This window comes from Vanellus vanellus, assembly GCF_965231255.1.
Source record: "Vanellus vanellus genome assembly, chromosome: 1".
Lineage (NCBI taxonomy): Eukaryota > Metazoa > Chordata > Aves > Charadriiformes > Charadriidae > Vanellus > Vanellus vanellus.
In genome coordinates this window covers 117,167,917-117,187,230 of record NC_138905.1, presented here as the reverse complement: position 1 = coordinate 117,187,230, position 19,314 = coordinate 117,167,917, and the positions used below count along the sequence as shown (strand labels likewise).

Sequence of the window (19,314 nt, the reverse complement as noted above, 5' to 3'; positions counted from 1 at the left end):
CATGGGCAAGGACACCTCCCACTAGACCAGGTTGCTCAAAGCCCCATCCAGCCTGGCCTTGAACACCTCCAGGGATGGGGCAGCCACAGCTTCTCTGTGGCAACCTGTTCCAGTGAACTGGGTTATGTTGACTTTTCTGCATTTTAATTTCACTTGCCTATGAGTATTTTTGTAAAAATCCATTTGTCTAACCTCCTGTCTTTGACTCCCATTTCACCTGATATTTTTTCTTTAAAAATTCGTTTTCATGAGATAACTTTAATTTTCATTCCTTGGTACTTTTATATCAGTTTTACTCATTTGGATTGTGATGCAGTTTTTCTGAGTCACTGTTCTTAGCCACATAAGCATCCATGCTGGCAGGCAAATATATTGATACAAAGCAGTTATTTTTTACTTTCACCATAACTAAAAGTAGGAGGAAAAATTAATTGCAAATAGCCACAGTCCAGATGAGATACAAATTTCTGGCTTCAATTAGTTTGGGATGTTTTCAGAGTTCCATGTTTATCCATGCTGGTAGTTGGACCACACCACAAATTTGGTGTCTGCACACCTGGAAAAACGTTTCATGAAGATTTCTATACTGGTCAGTACCTTTAGGTTAGAAATAACATATTCCCTGGCTACTCTTAAATTGCTATGTGTCACAAATGAGGCCCAACTTTCCTTCTCCACATGACTGTGGCTCTATCTCACGTTTTTCACCAGGAATATGATCTGTTATTATTGACATCTAAAGCATAATGGCTGCATGTAAATATAAAATTTCAAGGTCAAGACAATTACTTTTAAGTAAAGTTCTGCTGTCTGAGCCATCTGCATCCACAGCGAGTCTGTTAATGAAATCATTTTATGTACTTTGTACAGTTTTCAACAAATTCACTGAAATTTCCAGACTGGCTGATATTTTCAAATCTAGATGGAAAAAATCTCTGACTTGAATGACCAATTGATTTTGAAAATGAGAATCCTCTTGTTTAAAACACATAAATACAGACAAAAATAATACATCCTAGATTCTGCAGTGTCCTGGGCTCAAAGCAAACCCCTGAAGTCTGTACAGGCCATGTTTCCCATCAGTGCAAAATTCCGACAAGGCTTTTCCAGCATTCCCAGGCTTGACATCCCAAGTGTTATTTATTCATTACGATTTTTCTCTCCAGCTTTCACAAGATATAGCAAAAACTGGACCCTCAGATAACAATGAAAGAGGAATAAATACCATGTTTTGCTGCCCGTGGAGTATCGCAGCAGAAAGCACACGCCTCAGAGTGGCAATTTCCCTTTGTGTCTCCGCTTTGGCCGGGGTAAGGCAGTCAGCAGTGCCAGGCATGTACGCTGCCCCTGCTCCGGCAGCTCAGGAGAAGTGGAGACAAGGCTGTCCTCTCCCGTTCCCGCCTCATACTCTCCTACAGTAATGTCAGGTGCTTGTATTAACGTGGAGCCTGTTTTTACGCCTGTGCTGCAGGGAATACTGTAGGTCGTTAGCACAGAGGAATAAAGGGTAGCTTGTATTTTTTGTCCCCTTTGCTGCCGGAATTACTGGGGGACATTTTGGTGCCAAAAGACTTCCCCAGGAATTGTTCTGATTAACATAAAATCCCATTCTCATAATACATTAGTGATAATAATCAAAGCTAAAGCTATGGCGGAAATCTTAAGTTCATCATTTTCAGTTACTAAGACATATTTCAGTACTAATGACACATAAGTTGAATTCCAACCTCATGAAGATGTAACAAGCTGCATCTGTCAAGCAGAGTTAAAAATACAGGGTGATTTAAGAACATTCAGAACATAAAATGGCTTTTCTATATCCACTTTTAATGAAAAAAATACTGTATGAATAGAAATGGAAGTATAACAAAGAATTTTCTGTTGTTCTAGGAAAATACAGGGATAAATAGAGCAAGTAAAACGAACATTTTACTTCCAGGTTATTTGTGTATCACGGAATTCCTGTCCCTACTTATAGCCACTTATGTTTCAAAACAGACCAGAAAATAAGAACAAAATATCCTCATAGTGCTCCTACTGACATATTCTCAGTTGAAACTATGATGGTAGTATTCATATATTAATTTTTCATTTCTTACATGCTAAAAAGTACAATTAAAAGACTCTCAAGCTATCTTTATGCTTGAGGAAGGAAAGTTTGATCTCATCTGTTTCCTTTTAATTTCATAACTTGGAAACTATTACTGGCAGTACACTCATATGATAAAAAATAATTATGTTACTTCAATTTTTAATGTGCAATTTCTCAAATTTTATACAACAATGTAAAGTCGATATAGGATAATAAAGTATTGTTTTTACCAGTGAGGAGATCTGTTTTAAGATAACTTCCAAACACTTTAGGCTTGAGGAAAATAATTTAAAAAATCTTCACCAAACTAAAATTAACATACATGTATTCCATATATTAACATTGTCCCTGCTGTATGCCTTAGTATGGTCCAAATTCCCAACACAGAGACTATTTATATCATTTTCTAGTGTGTCCATATCTTCTTAAATTGGAAGAAATATGTTTAGAAAAGAAACCTGATCTACTAGAACATATAATGGGGATAGATTAACTTCAATTATGTTACTTGAAATAAAATATCCTTTATATAATGGATGAAATATCCATTATATTAAGCTACGGGCTGGCAAGCATTAAATCAAATATAGACTTCTACATACTCTGTAGTAAAGTATTATAACATATTAAACAGACCTTTATTTTAAAATCTCTTTCCAGCACAGGACCTATTCTGTATTAACTGCCTCACATAAGCTAGTTGAAAGTTATGAGGACCCCTGTCTTTTTTGGTACTGTATTCTGAGCTTTTCCAGTTGCTCTACACACTGCGTCTGGGCCAGCTTCAGTGTTCGGTTCTCTTCTGTCAGTTCTGCGTATTCCTTAGCCAGCTGAGCAGCATCCATGCTTTCTTTTTCCACTTGTTCCAGCCTGGCAATCAGCTCCTTTCTGACAATTATGAAAAAAATGAAGGATTAAAAATGGCAGTATGCAAAAATTTGTCATCCTGTGTTAGGTTAAAGCTGGACTATGGGCTGTTAATATGACTTGAGCTCTTGTGAACAAAGACCTAGAAAATTAATTTGTTAGAGTCCCCCTTTTCCCTTTGAAAGATGAAGCTGCCAAAATCTCCAATAGGTTTGCTGTTGAGTGACCAAACCTGCAAAATTCCGGGGACCTTCAGGTATCGCTAACTTCAGTAAGAGTTGAACATGCAGTTCATGGGGGAGAAGCAAGTTCCTAGAGAACATATGCTAATATTTTGCCTGAAGAATAACAATTTATTTTTCTCTCAATACAAAACATATTTGAAAGGCTATTCTGTGAAGTATGCCTGGTTTCCTTTTGTCTGCTACAAAGAAAAATTATTCTGGTATATACTAGACACATAAATCTGAACTACACGTGTTGTTTCTATAATGTGTTTATGCTGAGACCTCAGCCCTCCTGCTGAGGAAGAGCGATAGAGCTGCAAACCTGACCCCTCCTGGTCTTTTTAAGAGCAGACAGAGGAGGATTCAAGCTGTTGCTTCTTCCTGGATGGAGTCGCACAGTGCCCTGTATTCCCAGAGCTGGCCAGGAGCTGGAGTGTCCTGTATAGTATCAACTGAAATTACCTCAGCACGAGTTAAGATAAAAGAGGTCTTAAAACAAAACACACTGAAGGCATGAGTAACTCACAGCGTATCTAATCGCTCTCCACTTAGTTACCCGGCAGGCTCAGCTGGCCTCTGCTTTTTTCCCCCTTTAAGCCAAATCATTTATTCACCCCTGCTACAGGAAATCTCTTCTAAAAGGTTCTTTTGATCCTTCTATCTCAGAGATTAGTTAATCTTTAACTGTTCATAGCCCTGTGACTATATTTTTCGGTCATGTCTAAACAATGCTTGTAAATCATCAGTGGGAAGATGTCGTGCCTTCAAAGGGGACAGCTTTTGCTGCAGTCTTTAAAGGAGCCCTCTTGTCAAGTTAGACCAGTGCTTTCAGACAGGAAATTCTGGCAGATCACTAACTCTATTGCCACAGGTCAAAGCATTCATGAAACAATAACATTTCAGTATTTGCTGATCACTTACATTACTTATAGCTGCAAAACTGCCACTTACAGCCTCAAAATTGTAAGCACCCAGGTTTTGAAAACCACTTTTATCTGGCTGCCTTTTAGGATCGGTTTGATCTTCCTCTGTCTTTACTACAGCTTTCAGTGACAGCACACTTTGCCCACGGTTTAGCTGTTTACAGTCACAGTTAGTGCCGTTCAGGGGGTCAGTCTTCAAGAAAAAAAACCAAGAGCATATCTTTGTTCAGCAGAATTCTATTAACATTTTGCCCAATAAAGTTGTAAAAAATTAAAAAGCAGCAAGCCATTAACAGATTCATTTCTCTCTGCTCGGGCCATGCTAGATCAACTAATTTTCAAATTGGCCAAGATGAACTGATCTTACTAGACAGTTCGATATTCCAGCTCCTATTAATGGGACTATAGGCCACAAAGGAGTAATTGCATTTATGCTTTAGAGACTGAGAAATGCATTTAGGGACAATGAGATTTTACAAGTCCAGCTATACAGCTTCAATCACTTCAGTCTCTTTGGGCTGCCTCTAGAAGACTTCTGTCTCTTGGGACCAAAAGAGAGCTTCAGCAATATTTCTTTGCAATTACTCTACTGGTGCAAAGCTGGACTGAAGGACTAAATTAGGCTTTTTCAAATTACAGATTGTTGACACAGAAGAGTTCCAAGCAAATTAATTCAGAATCATTCTTCCTTACTTTTCTAACGCTTACGAGTTTCTTAAAGTGAGATGCAGTGAACACACTAATAAGTAATGAGCATCTTAAAAGCAGGTAAACCTTTTCCACCGGGACTTTCAGTATGTGTAAAAGAAAGGTACTAACTACTCTATTTGGACTTGAGCCAGGAGTGGCACAGACAGACAGTGTGCAAACTCAGACAGCTCTATTAACGAATGTCAGTCCTGATTTGATAAGACGAGGCTATGTGCAAGCATGGCTTTCATGCAGCTCTCCAGTATTACGCAAGCAGTACTGATAAATTTTTTTCACCTTGGGATTCAGCTTTGCTATTAAACAAAATATAAATGCATTAAAATCAAAATATACTCATTGCTGTGGTGCACATTCTAGGACCTCCCTTGCAAAAAGCAGTTTCCTTGCACTGAGGTAGTAAAATTGCCCACTTCTGAGTCAGCAGAACCTACTTATTTCCTTCCCATCAGGATCGACACCTGTTTACAGGGTAGGGTGATGTTTCAGGCAAATACTGCCAGCCTGCCACACAGATCTAAAATTAGAGTACCAGGGAATTGCTAAATGTTATGAATGGTGTGGTTTACAAAGCTCACAAAAGGATGAGGACAGTAACTAACATTTGCTTCTGATCTAATCCAGGATTTGAACTTAGCTTCCAGAGGTTAAAGAACACCATACTAAGCTCTTGCACTATCTAGCTTTTGTTATGGATGCTTAATAAATAGATCTAGCACTGTGTAATCTGTGTTTTCTGTTAATGGTTACCCTGAGTTTAAATATTAACAGCATTGATAAGGTATTTTCTAAAACGGTGCTGAGGTACTTCAAGTTTTGACTCAATCTGTAATGTACACTTTAAGTGGTCTTTTTCAATCTGTAATGTACACTTTAAGTGTTCTTTTTCGGAGAGGGGTTTGGGTAGGAAGGGAAGACAATTTGCAGCATAAACCAATAAACCACAAGCCATATCAGAGCAGGAGAAAAATCTAGCACGGTCTTAGGGAAATGATTTCTCTTGTCCTGGCCTTAATGACTGACCATGCAGAGAACAGAGTTCCTTTACAGTAATATTCACAATGAATAAATACCAAGAAAAGTGACAGACAAAGCAGATAAATCTATCTGGACGTAAGTGTATTTGGAGATGGACTGGACTCAAGCAAAACAGCTTCCACAGTGCAAAGAGGCAGACTCGTCTTTCGCCCATTGTGAACAACATATTCATATTCAGGATTATGCATCTGTGGTACTACACATTTCTTCCCAGCTAACACGTATCTGTGTGTTTTGGTAGCCATAAGGTCATTTACTCTTCCCATATTTGACATGGTTTCACGTCATGAGGAATCATGAGAACCTGCAAGGTAATTGCTGTCTGAGGAGAATGCCCTTGCATGTTCAAAGTCTACAAATTAATTTTTAAAGCAATGAGACAGCCTGTTTTAATGTAAATGAAAATATGTCTTGGATGCCAGCACATAAAAAGTCTGCAAGTATTTATCACAAGGGCAAATTGAGGTTTCTCTTTGTATTAGAAAAGCTGTCTTTTTCATTATTTGGCAAGTAATACGTATTTTGGATAAATGTAAGATGATGAAAAATCAGGTCTAAAATGGGAAAATTATTAAGATAAAAGGTTGCCTTTGTGTTTTACACCAATCTTTTTCTGCAGTACCCGAAAGTCTGAAGACTACTTGTCTCAACAGCATTGGGAAAGGCACCCCAGAAATAGTGTATCTGGGGAAACCACCTGGACTTGAGACTTTAGAAACAGTCCTATGGTCTGTCCCACAAAATTAAGCAGACAACTCCACTGCATGTCTACTGTAATATATGTAAAAGAAGGAAAAGAAATCATATCCATGGCAAAGAAAAGGAGTGATCCTAAACCAGGTGGTGATCAAATGATATTTTCTGGTGAGTTATATTAGAATTGTCTGGGGGAGGAAAAAGAGAAAACCAGCCAGTGCTAAGAATATAAGATATAGCTAGCAACCATGGCAACTCTAATATTTAACTACATAATCCAGGGTCATTATCTAGTAATAGCAATATAACAAGTGCTCAAAATAACCAGCCATCCCATCCCTTTCACCCAAACTTAGATACCCAAAAACATCTGTTATGGAAATACATGTGTGTTTCTGGAACATAAATTAAATGACATTCTGTGACCAAAATATGGTATGTTCTCGCTTCCACACCCTTTTCTTTCTTTTTGATCATGTCTCCCATTCCAGAGTGATTTTGTCCTTTGTACTATATGTTGCTGGCATAACTGGGAAGAGTTTGAGTGAAGATAGCAAACAAAGCTATGATTGTTTACATTACCAAAAAAGTCTACCCAATGTTCTTTTAAATTCTTTCAATTTCTTGCTTCCTTTTGTTTTTCTTTTTCTGGAGTAACTTCTTTTCCCCTTCTTATTTGCTTTGGCCTCTGATTTTGCCTTTTATGAACCTGCAACCTCCCTTTTTCTCTCACGTTTCCCATTTTCCTGTGAAATAGTTGTCTTCTCTCCCACGCCAAGTATATTACAGTATCTTGCCATCTACATTGCGTACAAGAGAGTGGGCCAAATAAGCTCTGTTCTTGCCTTGGTGAAAAGCAACCTTTGTCATTTCACATCACCGCCTTTCTATACTTTGGACATACTTGCTCCTCACACTACAGTGAGACACAAGTCAAGCAAAGCAGAATTAAAAGCCTTTGAAAAGTTGCAAAAAAGTAAATGTTTCTGACTACTTTAAAACAATGTTATTCAACTTTTTATTTCTTAAAGATGTTTCCTTTAGAAACATACCTGCATGTATTATCTTGTGTATAAAAGGTTACACTGAACTTTGGAAGTTGGAACAAAAATTGCTTAAAGTAGAATTATTCCATTTTTTGTTTTACTAAAAAGAACCAGTACCTGTATGGACAATTATGCCAGGTTAGCTTAACATAATTTCTTCCTCCTATCCAGCAAATCGAAATCCATTTCCTGCAATTTTCCTGACAGTCATTGTCTTCAGTATTCTGTGTGCATAGTGTACTACCAGTAGGCACCACAGGTGCAGACACTGCCAGTTGGGTCTTGACATTCTAATTCCACAGGTGAGCTGATCTGTGGAGAGTAAGTTGGGAGCACTGACGGGGGCACCATCCAACAGCACTTCGGGTCGCCTTTGGAAAAAATGTACGCTGAATAATACTGCACAAACTGTTTGTTCCCATTACAAGGGATGAAAGTCTATCTTTTTCCATTTTATAAAAATCATATTAAAAAGAAATAGACACTAGATAGCAGGTGTATTAGGCAATTGTGAATCTCTATTTCCATACATTCAAATTCAAATGTAGAAGAAGATAAAGGCACTTGCAACAGGGGCAAATGTCAGAACACTGAAAACTCCGTCTTTTCAATGTGATTATAACTGCTTTTGAGTCTAAAAGCTGTGCATCTCATCAGACTTTGTAGAAAAGTCAAAGCATCCTTCCCTTTTGAGAATGGAATATTCAATGTGCATGCCACCCCAGCCATTGTAATCCACTCTTCATTCAGCCCATGCTACCCCATAAACTTCCTTTAACTTTCAAACTGTAACTGTTGAGAACATTTTTAGATATAAATCAGTGATCACTAGGCTAAAACTCTCTTTTACTTCTTGCTTACTCATTCACCTCCACCACTTAAATTCCCTTTCTATCTAGTTTTATAGAAAAATCGAGGTTAATGTGTTCAGGTTGTGTATGCTTACATGTGTGTAAATAACTAATAACTTTTTAATCCACTTTCCAATTTCAACGAACTTCATGCAGTGAAGAGGTCCCAATTAGTTTCTGGAAGGTTTTATAAAAACAGATTGCTACAGAAAGGAAACACCCCAAAGGTGAAAGGCACATGAGACGTCCTCCAAAATACTACAAAATGGAGAATCTACCCGGAGGGAGGAGTCATAAATAGTTCCCATCTGGAGGAAAAAAACCTTCAGTTGGCACTTGCAGCCTTTTAAACCTCAAAATCAAATAACCACAGCACACCAACCTGTTGGAAATTAAGCATCTTCAATCTCAGTGCTTGTAGGACCACTTCTTCAGATTAAGAGATTTGGAAGGTAGTGAAATATTTAGGCCACAAATATGTAATTAGAAGGCACAAAAGAATCACAATAATATAACTATTTGTTGCCTTATTCAGCCACTTTTGTTTTAACATATGTTTACTGGGGCATGAAATCTTCTATCCACAGAACAGGTTCAGCACAGGTAGCAGTGGTGGAAACTTCCTCACATTGTTCCACTGTTGACATTCACTGGTGGAATGAAGGAAAATGCCAGCTTGAAGCCCCTTAATCCATCCAGGATAACCACTGCTGAGAGGCTGACTTCTGGGCTCAGAGCTTGATTAGGATAGTTTTGAGCTCAGGTAAATAATTTTGTGCATGTATCTGTCATTCCCAAGAAGCAAAATATTTCTAATTCAGCTAGTACCAGAGACTCCATAGATAACAAAAAACGTGTTCAAACAGCATTTTTCTTCATTTTAGTAAATGCAAAAATATATATGTGAGTCTAGTTCTCAGGGCTCCAAGCTTGCTTTATAAATGTGCATAACTGACTCAGGGATGTGTCAGTAATAATAATACATTTATATTAGTAGCCTATAAAAACCAAACAATCTAAGGCTACCCTTTGAGTTTATATGTCTAAAGTTAAGCACTAAAACAACCATTTATTATTTTTTGTTCCATTTGGATTTTCAGAGAAGACAAACACACATGGTTTCCACTAAATTCACTTGGTTGCTAAACACACATAAGCATCTTATTTTAGACAATCAAATTTTGCAAATCATTGCAAAATTATTTGAATTAATTATCTTCTCTACATCTTTTTAAAAACACCGATTACTTTGGATTGGCCAAGTTTAATTAATGATTAATCAAATGGGACAAAGTAATGTTAATCTCTTTTAGTTATTTTTTCCTCTTTTTTAAATTTTGTGCCAGTCTGTCAGCAATTCAGTGCCATGCAGGTCCTGCAGTGGAAGGGGATTTGTAGTGGGAAACCTCAACTAGTTTGGGCACTTTAGGCACCAACTAACTATACTGTACCTGTAGCCATCAACCCTGATAAAGACAAGTCTCACTTTTTCACCCTGCATAGTCTGGATTCAAGGAGATCTTTGGCTGTTTTACTTGTAAGACTACAGGATTTCACCAGTTTCTCTCCCATCAGTTTGCTTCTGCAGCTGAAGACTCCCATGGGAGCAAACTTGGCTGAACAGCACGATCAGCTGTGCAAAGATTGCTATGAAACAGATACAGTGGTCCACCTTCTACTCAAAGCCCACGCTGCAACAGAGCTCTTTTGATCCCTGTTGCTATATTACAAATGTTTCTGTTCAAGCAGCATTTGGACGAATGATGGTGTGGTCTTCATTTTCACAAGAGAGATCTCTCAGAGATCGACACTGGGGTAATTCTCTCTGAGGAAGGCAACACTGCTTGAAGTCACCTTCAGCATGAATGTAAAAATAAAAAAGCATTTGAAAGAGAAAGTTTACTTACCAGTAACTGTTACTCCTTGGGGTAGGTTGTATGTTAAAAACTTTCACTACTTTAGTTAATATTACTTTAGTTTCATTAGAATCATAGAATCATAGAATTGTCTAGGTTGGAAGAGACCCTTGGGATCATCGAGTCCAACCATCTACCCTACTCTACAAAGTTCTCCCCTACACCATATCCCCCAACACCACATCTAAACGTCTCTTAAACACATCCAGGGATGGGGACTCAACCACCTCCCTGGGCAGTCTATTCCAATGCCCGACCACTCTTTCTGTGAAAAATTCTTTCCTAATGTTCAGTCTAAATCTACCCTGTTGGAGCTTGAAGCCATTCCCTCTTGTTCTGTCATTAATTACCCGTGAGAAGAGACCAGCACCAACCTCTCTACAGTGTCCTTTCAAATAGTTGTAGAGAGTGATGAGGTCTCCTCTCAGCCTCCTCCTCCTCAAACTAAAAAGTCCCAGCTCCTTCAACCGCTCTTCATATGATTTCTTCGCTAGGCCCTTCACCAGCTTCATTGCCCTCCTCTGCACTCACTACAGCACCTCGATATCTCTCTTGTATTGAGGTACCCGAAACTGGACACAATACTCGAGGTGTGGCCTCACCACTGCTGAGTACAGGGGCACAATCACCTCCCTACTTCTGCTGGCCACGCTATTTCTAATACAAGCCAGGATGCCGTTGGCTTTCTTGGCCACTTGGGCACACTGCCGGCTCATATTCAGCCACTTGTCAATTAGAACCCCCAGGTCTTTTTCTGCTGGGCAGCTTTCCAGCCACACCTCCCCAAGCCTGTAGCGCTGCATGGGGTTATTGTGGCCCAAGTGCAAAACCTGGCACTTGCCCTTGTTGAAACTCATACCATTGATGTTGGCCCAATCATCCAATCTAAGTCCCTCTGTAGAGCTTCTCCTCTCTCTGAATTTTTTTTTCAGAGATCTTGTGGAAAGGGACAAGGAGTCACAGAGTGCACTTTGCCATTTTAATAATCATGCAAAGATGACAGGGGTATGAGTATAGGCCATAGACAAGAAAAAAAGACTCCAGCTTATGCATTTTGGATATGAAAACCTAAAATGTCAATGTACATAGAGACAATGCACCTCACAGAAAAATGTTTACTAATATTTTCAAGTACTCTAAACTTCACTGAGGATCCATTACATTCTTCATTAAACACATAAAGTTAAATTGGAAAAAAAATCCCCAAAATTAAAAAGGGGACTCATACCAGCTGAACTAGATTGTTATGTGACCTGGAGGCTGTCAAGGAAGGCTTTAAGGGACATCTGTACAACTGAGGGCCCAGAACTATGACAACTCTGTGTCTTTCATGGCCTCAGTTGATCTTAAGGACCAATGGCCTAACTGTTGTGCTGTACTGTGACTGTCAGGCAGAGGTATAAGGTCAGAAAATATCATGTGAAACCCTCATGTTTAAAACAGGATTTTACAAAGAGAATATAAAACAGTAAATACTTTGGGAAAGTTACTCACTTTCTTTCTTCCAGCAGAGCAATTTCTTTCTTGACCTCATGGTACTCTTCTGCTATTTTGCAGTGCTGTTTGTACACCTGCATAGATTCCTTAGAGTCATGACAAGGAGGCAGCGGCTTTAAGAAAAGAAGAAAAAAAAATATATATACTGCTTTTGAATGAAATAAAAAGAAAAACACATTGTCGTGGTTTAAGCCTCAAACCGGGAGACACATATTTTGAAAGATACAATATTTATCTTAATTCCTGTGAGAATACTTAAAGAACTTTTTTTCCCCTAACTGCAGGATATGGCCAAATATTCCTAGTGATGGCCTTTCACAGAAGGGAAAAAAACACTTCCCTGCATAAGAATATGCATAAACCGTCAAACCTGGTAAGGATTTTCAGAACTTTCCCTGACAACTTGCAAAGTATCCCAAAAGATTGTTCAAAGAAAGATTTCTCCCTCTTTTTCAGCTACAGTGAAATAAGAATGCTAAAGTCGATGCATTGGTTAGACCCATAAAATTTATGAGTGTGTTTTCACTGCAGAAACTGCAGCACTGAGCAGAAAGTTAATTTGAGTGCAAATGAGCTCTTATACTCCAATTCTGCAAGAGGAGAAGAAAAGACATGGAAAGCTATTGACTAAACACTCTTTTTTTTTTATAGATGCAATGCTTATTCCTGTTTATTACTAAATGGGACAGGACCATGAATTGGGACACTGGGACTGATTCTGGTGGACTCAACAGCAGTTATACTGCTGACTCCAGTGCAGCCAAGATTCCAGGATAGGTTCTAGCCCAGCAGTGCCTCAAGCTGTGAGTAGTTCTCTCAAGTTCATACCCAGTTTCTCTGCTTCTCTATTTCCTGTAGAAGGGGATATATTTAGTTAGCAGAAATGTTGTGAAAGTTAAATCAACTATATTTGCAAAGTGTTTTAAATTTCCCTAAGAAGTGCAGGTGAGATTGAGAGTAGAAGGATGACAGCAATTAAAAAAAAAATCGATAAAAAACCCACAGTGAAGGCAAAGGCACTGTACCTCCTAACCTAAATACGAACATTATTGCAGCAAGATTTTCATTTTTTTCCAATGCACACCAGAGGTAATAAATATGGCTAATACAACCACTTTGTCCTGGGACTCCTCATATGAGTTTCAACTAAGATCTTGAAAATACAATTTGGTTGAATGTCAGTGCTTTTTGTTTCTTAAAAAGAAGGCAACTTAATTCAGGCCTCAGGCTTGACTGTCACATTTTGGCTATAACACTTTCAGGAAGTGTAGTATTTTTAAGTTATTAGCCATGAATCAATTGACTGTAAATGAACTCCAAATAGCATGCTTGAGCCACCTGTCTGAAGCAAAAGGAAGCACTTAAAATAGTTCCTTTACTGTCCAGTTAAAGAACATCCAATTGCCGTTCTCAGTATAAGTAGATTATTTTTTATTTCTTGTTGTCCTACTTTGACTCTTCTCTGTAGTATAATATTCCTTGAATGACATTGTGAGAAAAAGAAAAGCACAAGTCTTCATACTTTTCCTATTTAGGATCTTGTAAACATTCGTTTCAGCTAAATTGGAAATTTAAATTTTATTAAACATATTCAGAGACAAAGATCAAAAATATCTTTATCCAGGAGACAGGGAAAGTTTGCTTCGGATGTACCCCAATGAACAGCTGTAACTAATGTATGGACCTTGCAGGTACTTGTAGATGGTATGTGGTTCCTCACTGAAATTTCAACACAGACACTCATTCTCCATGCTCTAAATTTGAAAATGCTGTGGCAGAATTGTTTCACAGCACATTGTTTCATTCTTTCTGACCTTGGAGAATTTGGGAACCCAGGGAAAGAGCAGTCCATTACTTGATGAATCTGGTCCCCAGGAAAGGGCTTTTAATTGCATTTCAATGTGGATGAGCAATAGCACCATTCATATAGCCACCCAAATAATGAGCATAAATTTAACAAGACAGAATATAGAAGTCTCAGTGCTCTAATCCAAGAATGCAAGGGTGAGCCAAAGTAGCATCTCTGGTATCTACCAGAGATCAGCAAACAACAAATGCGTCACAATAAAACAATTTTGAACAGTACCCAGGGGAAAGTCCCCAAACAATGATACTTCAAAAGAAAAAAAAAACACCTTGCTTTTGCTTCCAACTTAGTTTCCACAAATCTAGCTGGTTTAAACCAGTTTAAAAATTAAAGCAGCATTCAGTTACTATATTCCAGCTTCCCACTCAAAAGATATATATAGAGAGCTAAAAATTATCTAGTCATGTTGAGACTTAGTATCTAATTCCCACTTAGAACCAGTTGCTGACTTTCAAACCCCTTCCTATCATTGTTTCCTCTTCAGTCTCATTTTTTGTTACATTGATATTTTATTACGCAAAATAAACTGACAACAAAAGATACAATCAGTTTACTAATAATCTGTTCATGCAATACTTTTCAATCTTGTCTGATGCTACTAAGCACTATATCAAGAAATTTTTAAATTTTCAGTGTATTTTTACTTTAAAATGTAAATTTGATTCTGTTTTTACATAACTAGATGACTGGACAATTTGGTTTGCTCTTCTGTAATTTTGAGATGTGTAAGAAAGGTTTTGGAGATAGTACCTGTGGTGTCCATGAGTAATTTCTGGCCAGCAGGACAAGAAACAGGCTTATGCATTCATTATTTAACAAACACCTCTACTGCAATCGCAAGAAAAAATGGAGAGATACAAGTCTGGTCAGTTATTTGCTGCCCACCAGAAAATGCAAGCCAACAGAAAAGCACAGGGAAAATATTTTAACCATGTCTAATAGCCTACTTTTTTGACATAAACAAGAGTGCAAAGAATTAATGATACATCTGTTCCCATCAAGAGAACCGTGTCCAGAGGAGAGCCACGAGGATGATCTGAGGGCTGAAGCACCTCTCCTATGAGGAGAGGCTGAAAGAGTTGAGGCTGTTCAGCCTGGAGAAGAGAAGACCCTGGGGAGATCTTATTGCAGCCTTCTAGTACCTAAAGGGGGCCTACAGGAGAGCTGGGGAAGGACTTTTTACTAGGGCATGTAGTGATAGGATGAGGAGGAATGGCTTTAAACTGGAAGAGGGCAGGTTCGGATTAAACATTAGGAAGAAGTTTTTCACTTTGAGGGTGGTAAGGCACTGGAACATGTTGCCCAGAGAGGTTGTTGAGGCCCCATCCCCGGAGATGTTCAAGGCCAGGCTGGACGTGGCCTTGGGCAACCTGGTCTAGTGGGAAGCGTCCCTGCTCATGGCAGAGGGGTTGGAACTCGATGATCTTCAAGGTCCTTTCCAACCTAAACCATTCTATGATTCTATGATTCTATGATTTTCAGAAGATGGCAGGGCAAACTCCTGAAAAACAAACGCAGAAACAGAGCCAAACTCACTTGTTCCAAAGGGGTAACTCCAACTAGCCAGCAGGCATTTACAGTATTAACATATTTCCAGAGAAAAGAAAACAATAACCGAGTAGTGACAGTTACTGGACTAGCCCATACTCATCTAAATGGGAATGGGAGGAACCTGCGAAATCAGCGAGTCCCGTCCCCTGTCATCAGGAGCAAATCCTGCAATTCACAGGCTCGCCCAGTTCCGTCTAAGAAAAACTGAAGTGCCCTGACTTAGTTTTAAGACTGGCCCAGGGCCTCACCAAGCATTAGAAATGTCTTTTCATTTCCAGTTTGGTTTTGCTGGAGACATGTTTGTATAGTCTTTTATTGTGCCAGCGCTATCTTTCATTCAAATGGTGGTTCTTTGTCCTACCTGTTTTACCCCTGAGATGTACTTACAGAGGGCTCTCATTTACTTTTTAAGACCTATATCTTGGTAAAGCTGCATTCCTCTAAGCCATTCCAGATGAAATTTCCATTTTCCCTAGCTTCTCCAAGCATCTTTCTCTGCTCTCCATTCTACCCGGAATGACTTTGTTGAATGTCTGTGGCCAGGCCATGGGAAGTGTTGCAGATGCTACCTGGTGGCATTTCCGAGGCAGAGAAAAAGAATTGGAATTCCCAGTAGAAAGCACTATTCATCCATGAAGTCTGTATACTATTTCTTTTTGGTAAGAGTTTGCTAGTTTACCCAGGTGACTAATTATAACAGGCCTTAATAAAGTTCAACTTGCAGTATATATTTTTTTCACTCAGAAACCAACAGCCATACTTTAATTTCCCTTTATAACTGCCCGAGCTTGTTATTCATTATCTTGCTTGTCCATAAATTAATATATATAAAAGCATACCTGCTACATAAGCAAAAAACACCCCTGCCAAAGAAAGTTATATTTAATGGCAACAGTTGCTACTTTTAATCCTGCTTATTTCAGGCTTCAGTGTCATCCACCCTCATTTTCCTGTCCTGGCAAAATATGCACACACGGCATCTCTGATTTTGTTCACAAAGCTAGTACGAAAGTTACAGCTTTCAGTCATACTAGTGGTTTATCCTTCTATGGCTGACTTTCAACAAAGTCTGATTTTTCCTTGAATTTTGTTGAATAACTCACTGTGACATTGACAAACTTTCTACAGAATCCAGCAAGTAGACACTAAGAGATCCTGTTATAGGCTATTCTGTAACTACACATAGGTACGTACATCTTTACAAAACATACACACTGTTTATTTAGATTTTTGTTTGGAACCCAGATATGAAAGATGTTGGAAGATGATATGCCAGGGCAGCTCATGAAGAAATAGAAAGAGCCTGAGCATTTCTGCCTGTTTTTAAAGACAGGTTGAAGGAGTTGTTCTAATTAAAATCTTTGCTGGGGGACACAAAAGGACAGTTTTTAGTAATTTTTTTTTTGCTTCACTCACATGACAAATTGTGTTTTGCTTTGCCGTATGAATATCAGCATTCCATACCCACAGAAGTTGTATAGTTGACAGTGTCACCCAAGTGTTCAAAAACTAAACCAATTTAATTTTTAATTCACCTTTGTTTGATTGTGTTTACTTTTTGGATCTACTGGGAAAAAAAAAATAAATCAAAACTTTCTCCTGAAAAGGTTGAAGTTTAAAGAAAAAATTGTATCATGCAATTTTGCCAGCCGAGCATGTGGACTCATCTAGAAGGCAGTCTTTAGCACTGGTCTAATTAAAGAGGGGTGTCTCACTTTTCATAAATGTGGTAATTTTCATCTAAAATATTCTGGAAAACCAGGAACTTCAGTGCCAATATTTTGCACGTGTCCCATGTTCATTATATGGCCTTGTGTATTCATCCGTGATGGACCAAATTGCATTATTCCAAGCAAAAGTGACAGCTGCACATTGCAGCTACTTTTTTTGTTGCGTGACTGGAACTCTTCAACCTGCTTCAGATATCTAGTTTAAGATGTATCTACTGTAGTCTAGTTTTACTGTGAAAGTAAGCGGTTCTCTTTCCTCCAAGCAATTCAAGTCAACTGGATGAGAGCAAGTGAGAATTTTGCTCTCCTTTCCTGAGAGATTTTCCATTCTTTTCTAACCTTAGTATGATGCTCTGGCTTTGTAAACTTCCATGTCTTACATAATCTAAGACCATAGTTATCACAGCAGCATTACAGGAGACTTATCAAGTTCATAGGCAAACAAATCTAATTATAGAGTACCACAGTACTCTAGGAATTATCTTGGAATTTAATACATATTAAAAAAATACAGCATACCCTTTAAAAACACGGTATACTTTTAAGCTTTCTAAAATAATTTGTATATGTCTAACAAGAGTCTTGGCAGTCAGTAGAAGCAATAGTTCCATTATAAAAGTTCCAGAGTAAACAAGGTTTCTGCTAAGTACTTGTATCACACACAGCAAACTGCCCCTTTCATAATATTTTCATTAGGTCTTTTGTATAGACATTTCCCACGAAAGCCTAAAAAACTATCCCTTGACTTAACAAACTAATATTATGAATGGTTGGAGCCTTTTCTCTGTTGCAGCAATTTTACAGTCATCTAACTCCATTGATCTCAACAGATTCATAAGACAAAATATGACATAAATGCCTCTCAAGCTCATGATTTCATGAGAAGAGATGATAAAGGATTACAGAACACCCTGTGCATCTGTATGTGATTTGTGTTCTTCCTTCTTCAGGAAGAAACTCCCACCTGGAATAAGGACTTTGCCAGAGAAGAGGGAGATGAACAGAGCATGTCACAGGAAATGCTGGAACAGGACAGGCAGCAGACAGGGTGTAGTAATGTGGGTACTTAACACTAGATACCTTCCTCTATATTCAGTGACCTAAACACCAAGGCCTTAGATGCTGATGTAGGTGTCTTAAAATAGCAGATAACCCATAGTAGAGTGTCTGTCAGAGGGGCTGCCACCCACTATGCAGCTAATCAAGGAAGCGCCATCCAAGCCCCAGTCCAACTTTTACGGGAGGCAAAGGTTAACGCTTCCCAATAACAAACTGACAAGTGCAGCAAGCCTGCCCTCGCTGCGGTACCCACTGCAGCGCTCACGCGAGGGTGGCTGGAGGGGAAATGATACTGAGGCCGAAATAAGCAAGTGCTTTATCCTCATTCAACGTGTTGCTCATCAGTGGGAAGAGAGTAATTTCCAATACTGCAAACAAAAGGAATTGAAATCAAGAAGTGTATTAATATGAGCTGTGTTTCGTTGGTAGCATATCAGGAACTTCTTTGTAGTTTTTTTAATAATAAAGCTGCAAGAGACCAGGATTTTCCTGCATATAGAATAAACTGCTCTGTTCTCATATGTAGGGCTTTTGTGTCTGGTTGACCATACGTTACTTTTTCTAAAAAAAAAAAAAAGGCAAAACCTGTGAGTTAAACAATTGATATTATTTTCTTACAAATTGCTTCTTGGAATTTCTTCCTCTCAGAGTAGTGGAAAAATGTAACATTCAAAAAGGTACTTGGAAAAGACATTTTTGGTCTGAACCTAGCTAGTAGATCAGAACCCTAGACTGATCATTTTTATTCTTCAGAAAGAAGCTGTAACTTTCAACTAGGATTGTCCTCTAGTAAGAGTCCTTATAGAGAATTAGCTATTTGCAGTTAGTCTCCTAGAAATACCTTTTCTCCAGCCAATCCTACCTCTACCTCTGTGAAGCTGGCACGGGTGCTTGGACAGCGGGGTTTATTACCCTGTCGGGGGAGGCTGCATTGAACTTTTCCCTGCCATTGGATACTGGTGCCCAGCAAGTAGGTATGGTAGGATTGTGGTAGGAAAAGTGGGAACACTAGGTAATTCTGCTCAAACAGCCAAGTTGTCTGCCAAGGCCTAACATAGAAGGACAAGGGCTTGCAGCCTAAAACAGAGGTGCAAATTGCTTGGTACTCAGGCTGTGGTCTACTGCCTGCATGCATAAAATTCTAAGGCTCTGATTTTCCAAGTCACTCGGTGAACTTGCATAGCTTTCAAGCTGCTTTCAAAATCCAACCTGAAGATGAGCTAATTTTGTCTTTTTGTTTGTTTGT

General features: G+C 38.7%; 1 protein-coding gene across 1 annotated transcript in view; it reads right to left on the bottom strand.

The window, feature by feature from the left end:
• Positions 1-1,812: 1,812 nt before the first annotated feature.
• Positions 1,813-19,314, bottom strand: part of MAP3K7CL (MAP3K7 C-terminal like) — a 29,636-nt gene continuing 12,134 nt past the window's right edge. The window contains exons 5-6 of the mRNA XM_082498611.1: positions 11,859-11,974; positions 1,813-2,980 (exon numbers count right to left, since the gene is read on the bottom strand). Coding sequence (XP_082354737.1) covers positions 2,800-2,980; positions 11,859-11,974 — 297 coding nt within the window. The 3' untranslated portion in view covers positions 1,813-2,799. The remainder of the gene's footprint in view (positions 2,981-11,858; positions 11,975-19,314) is intronic.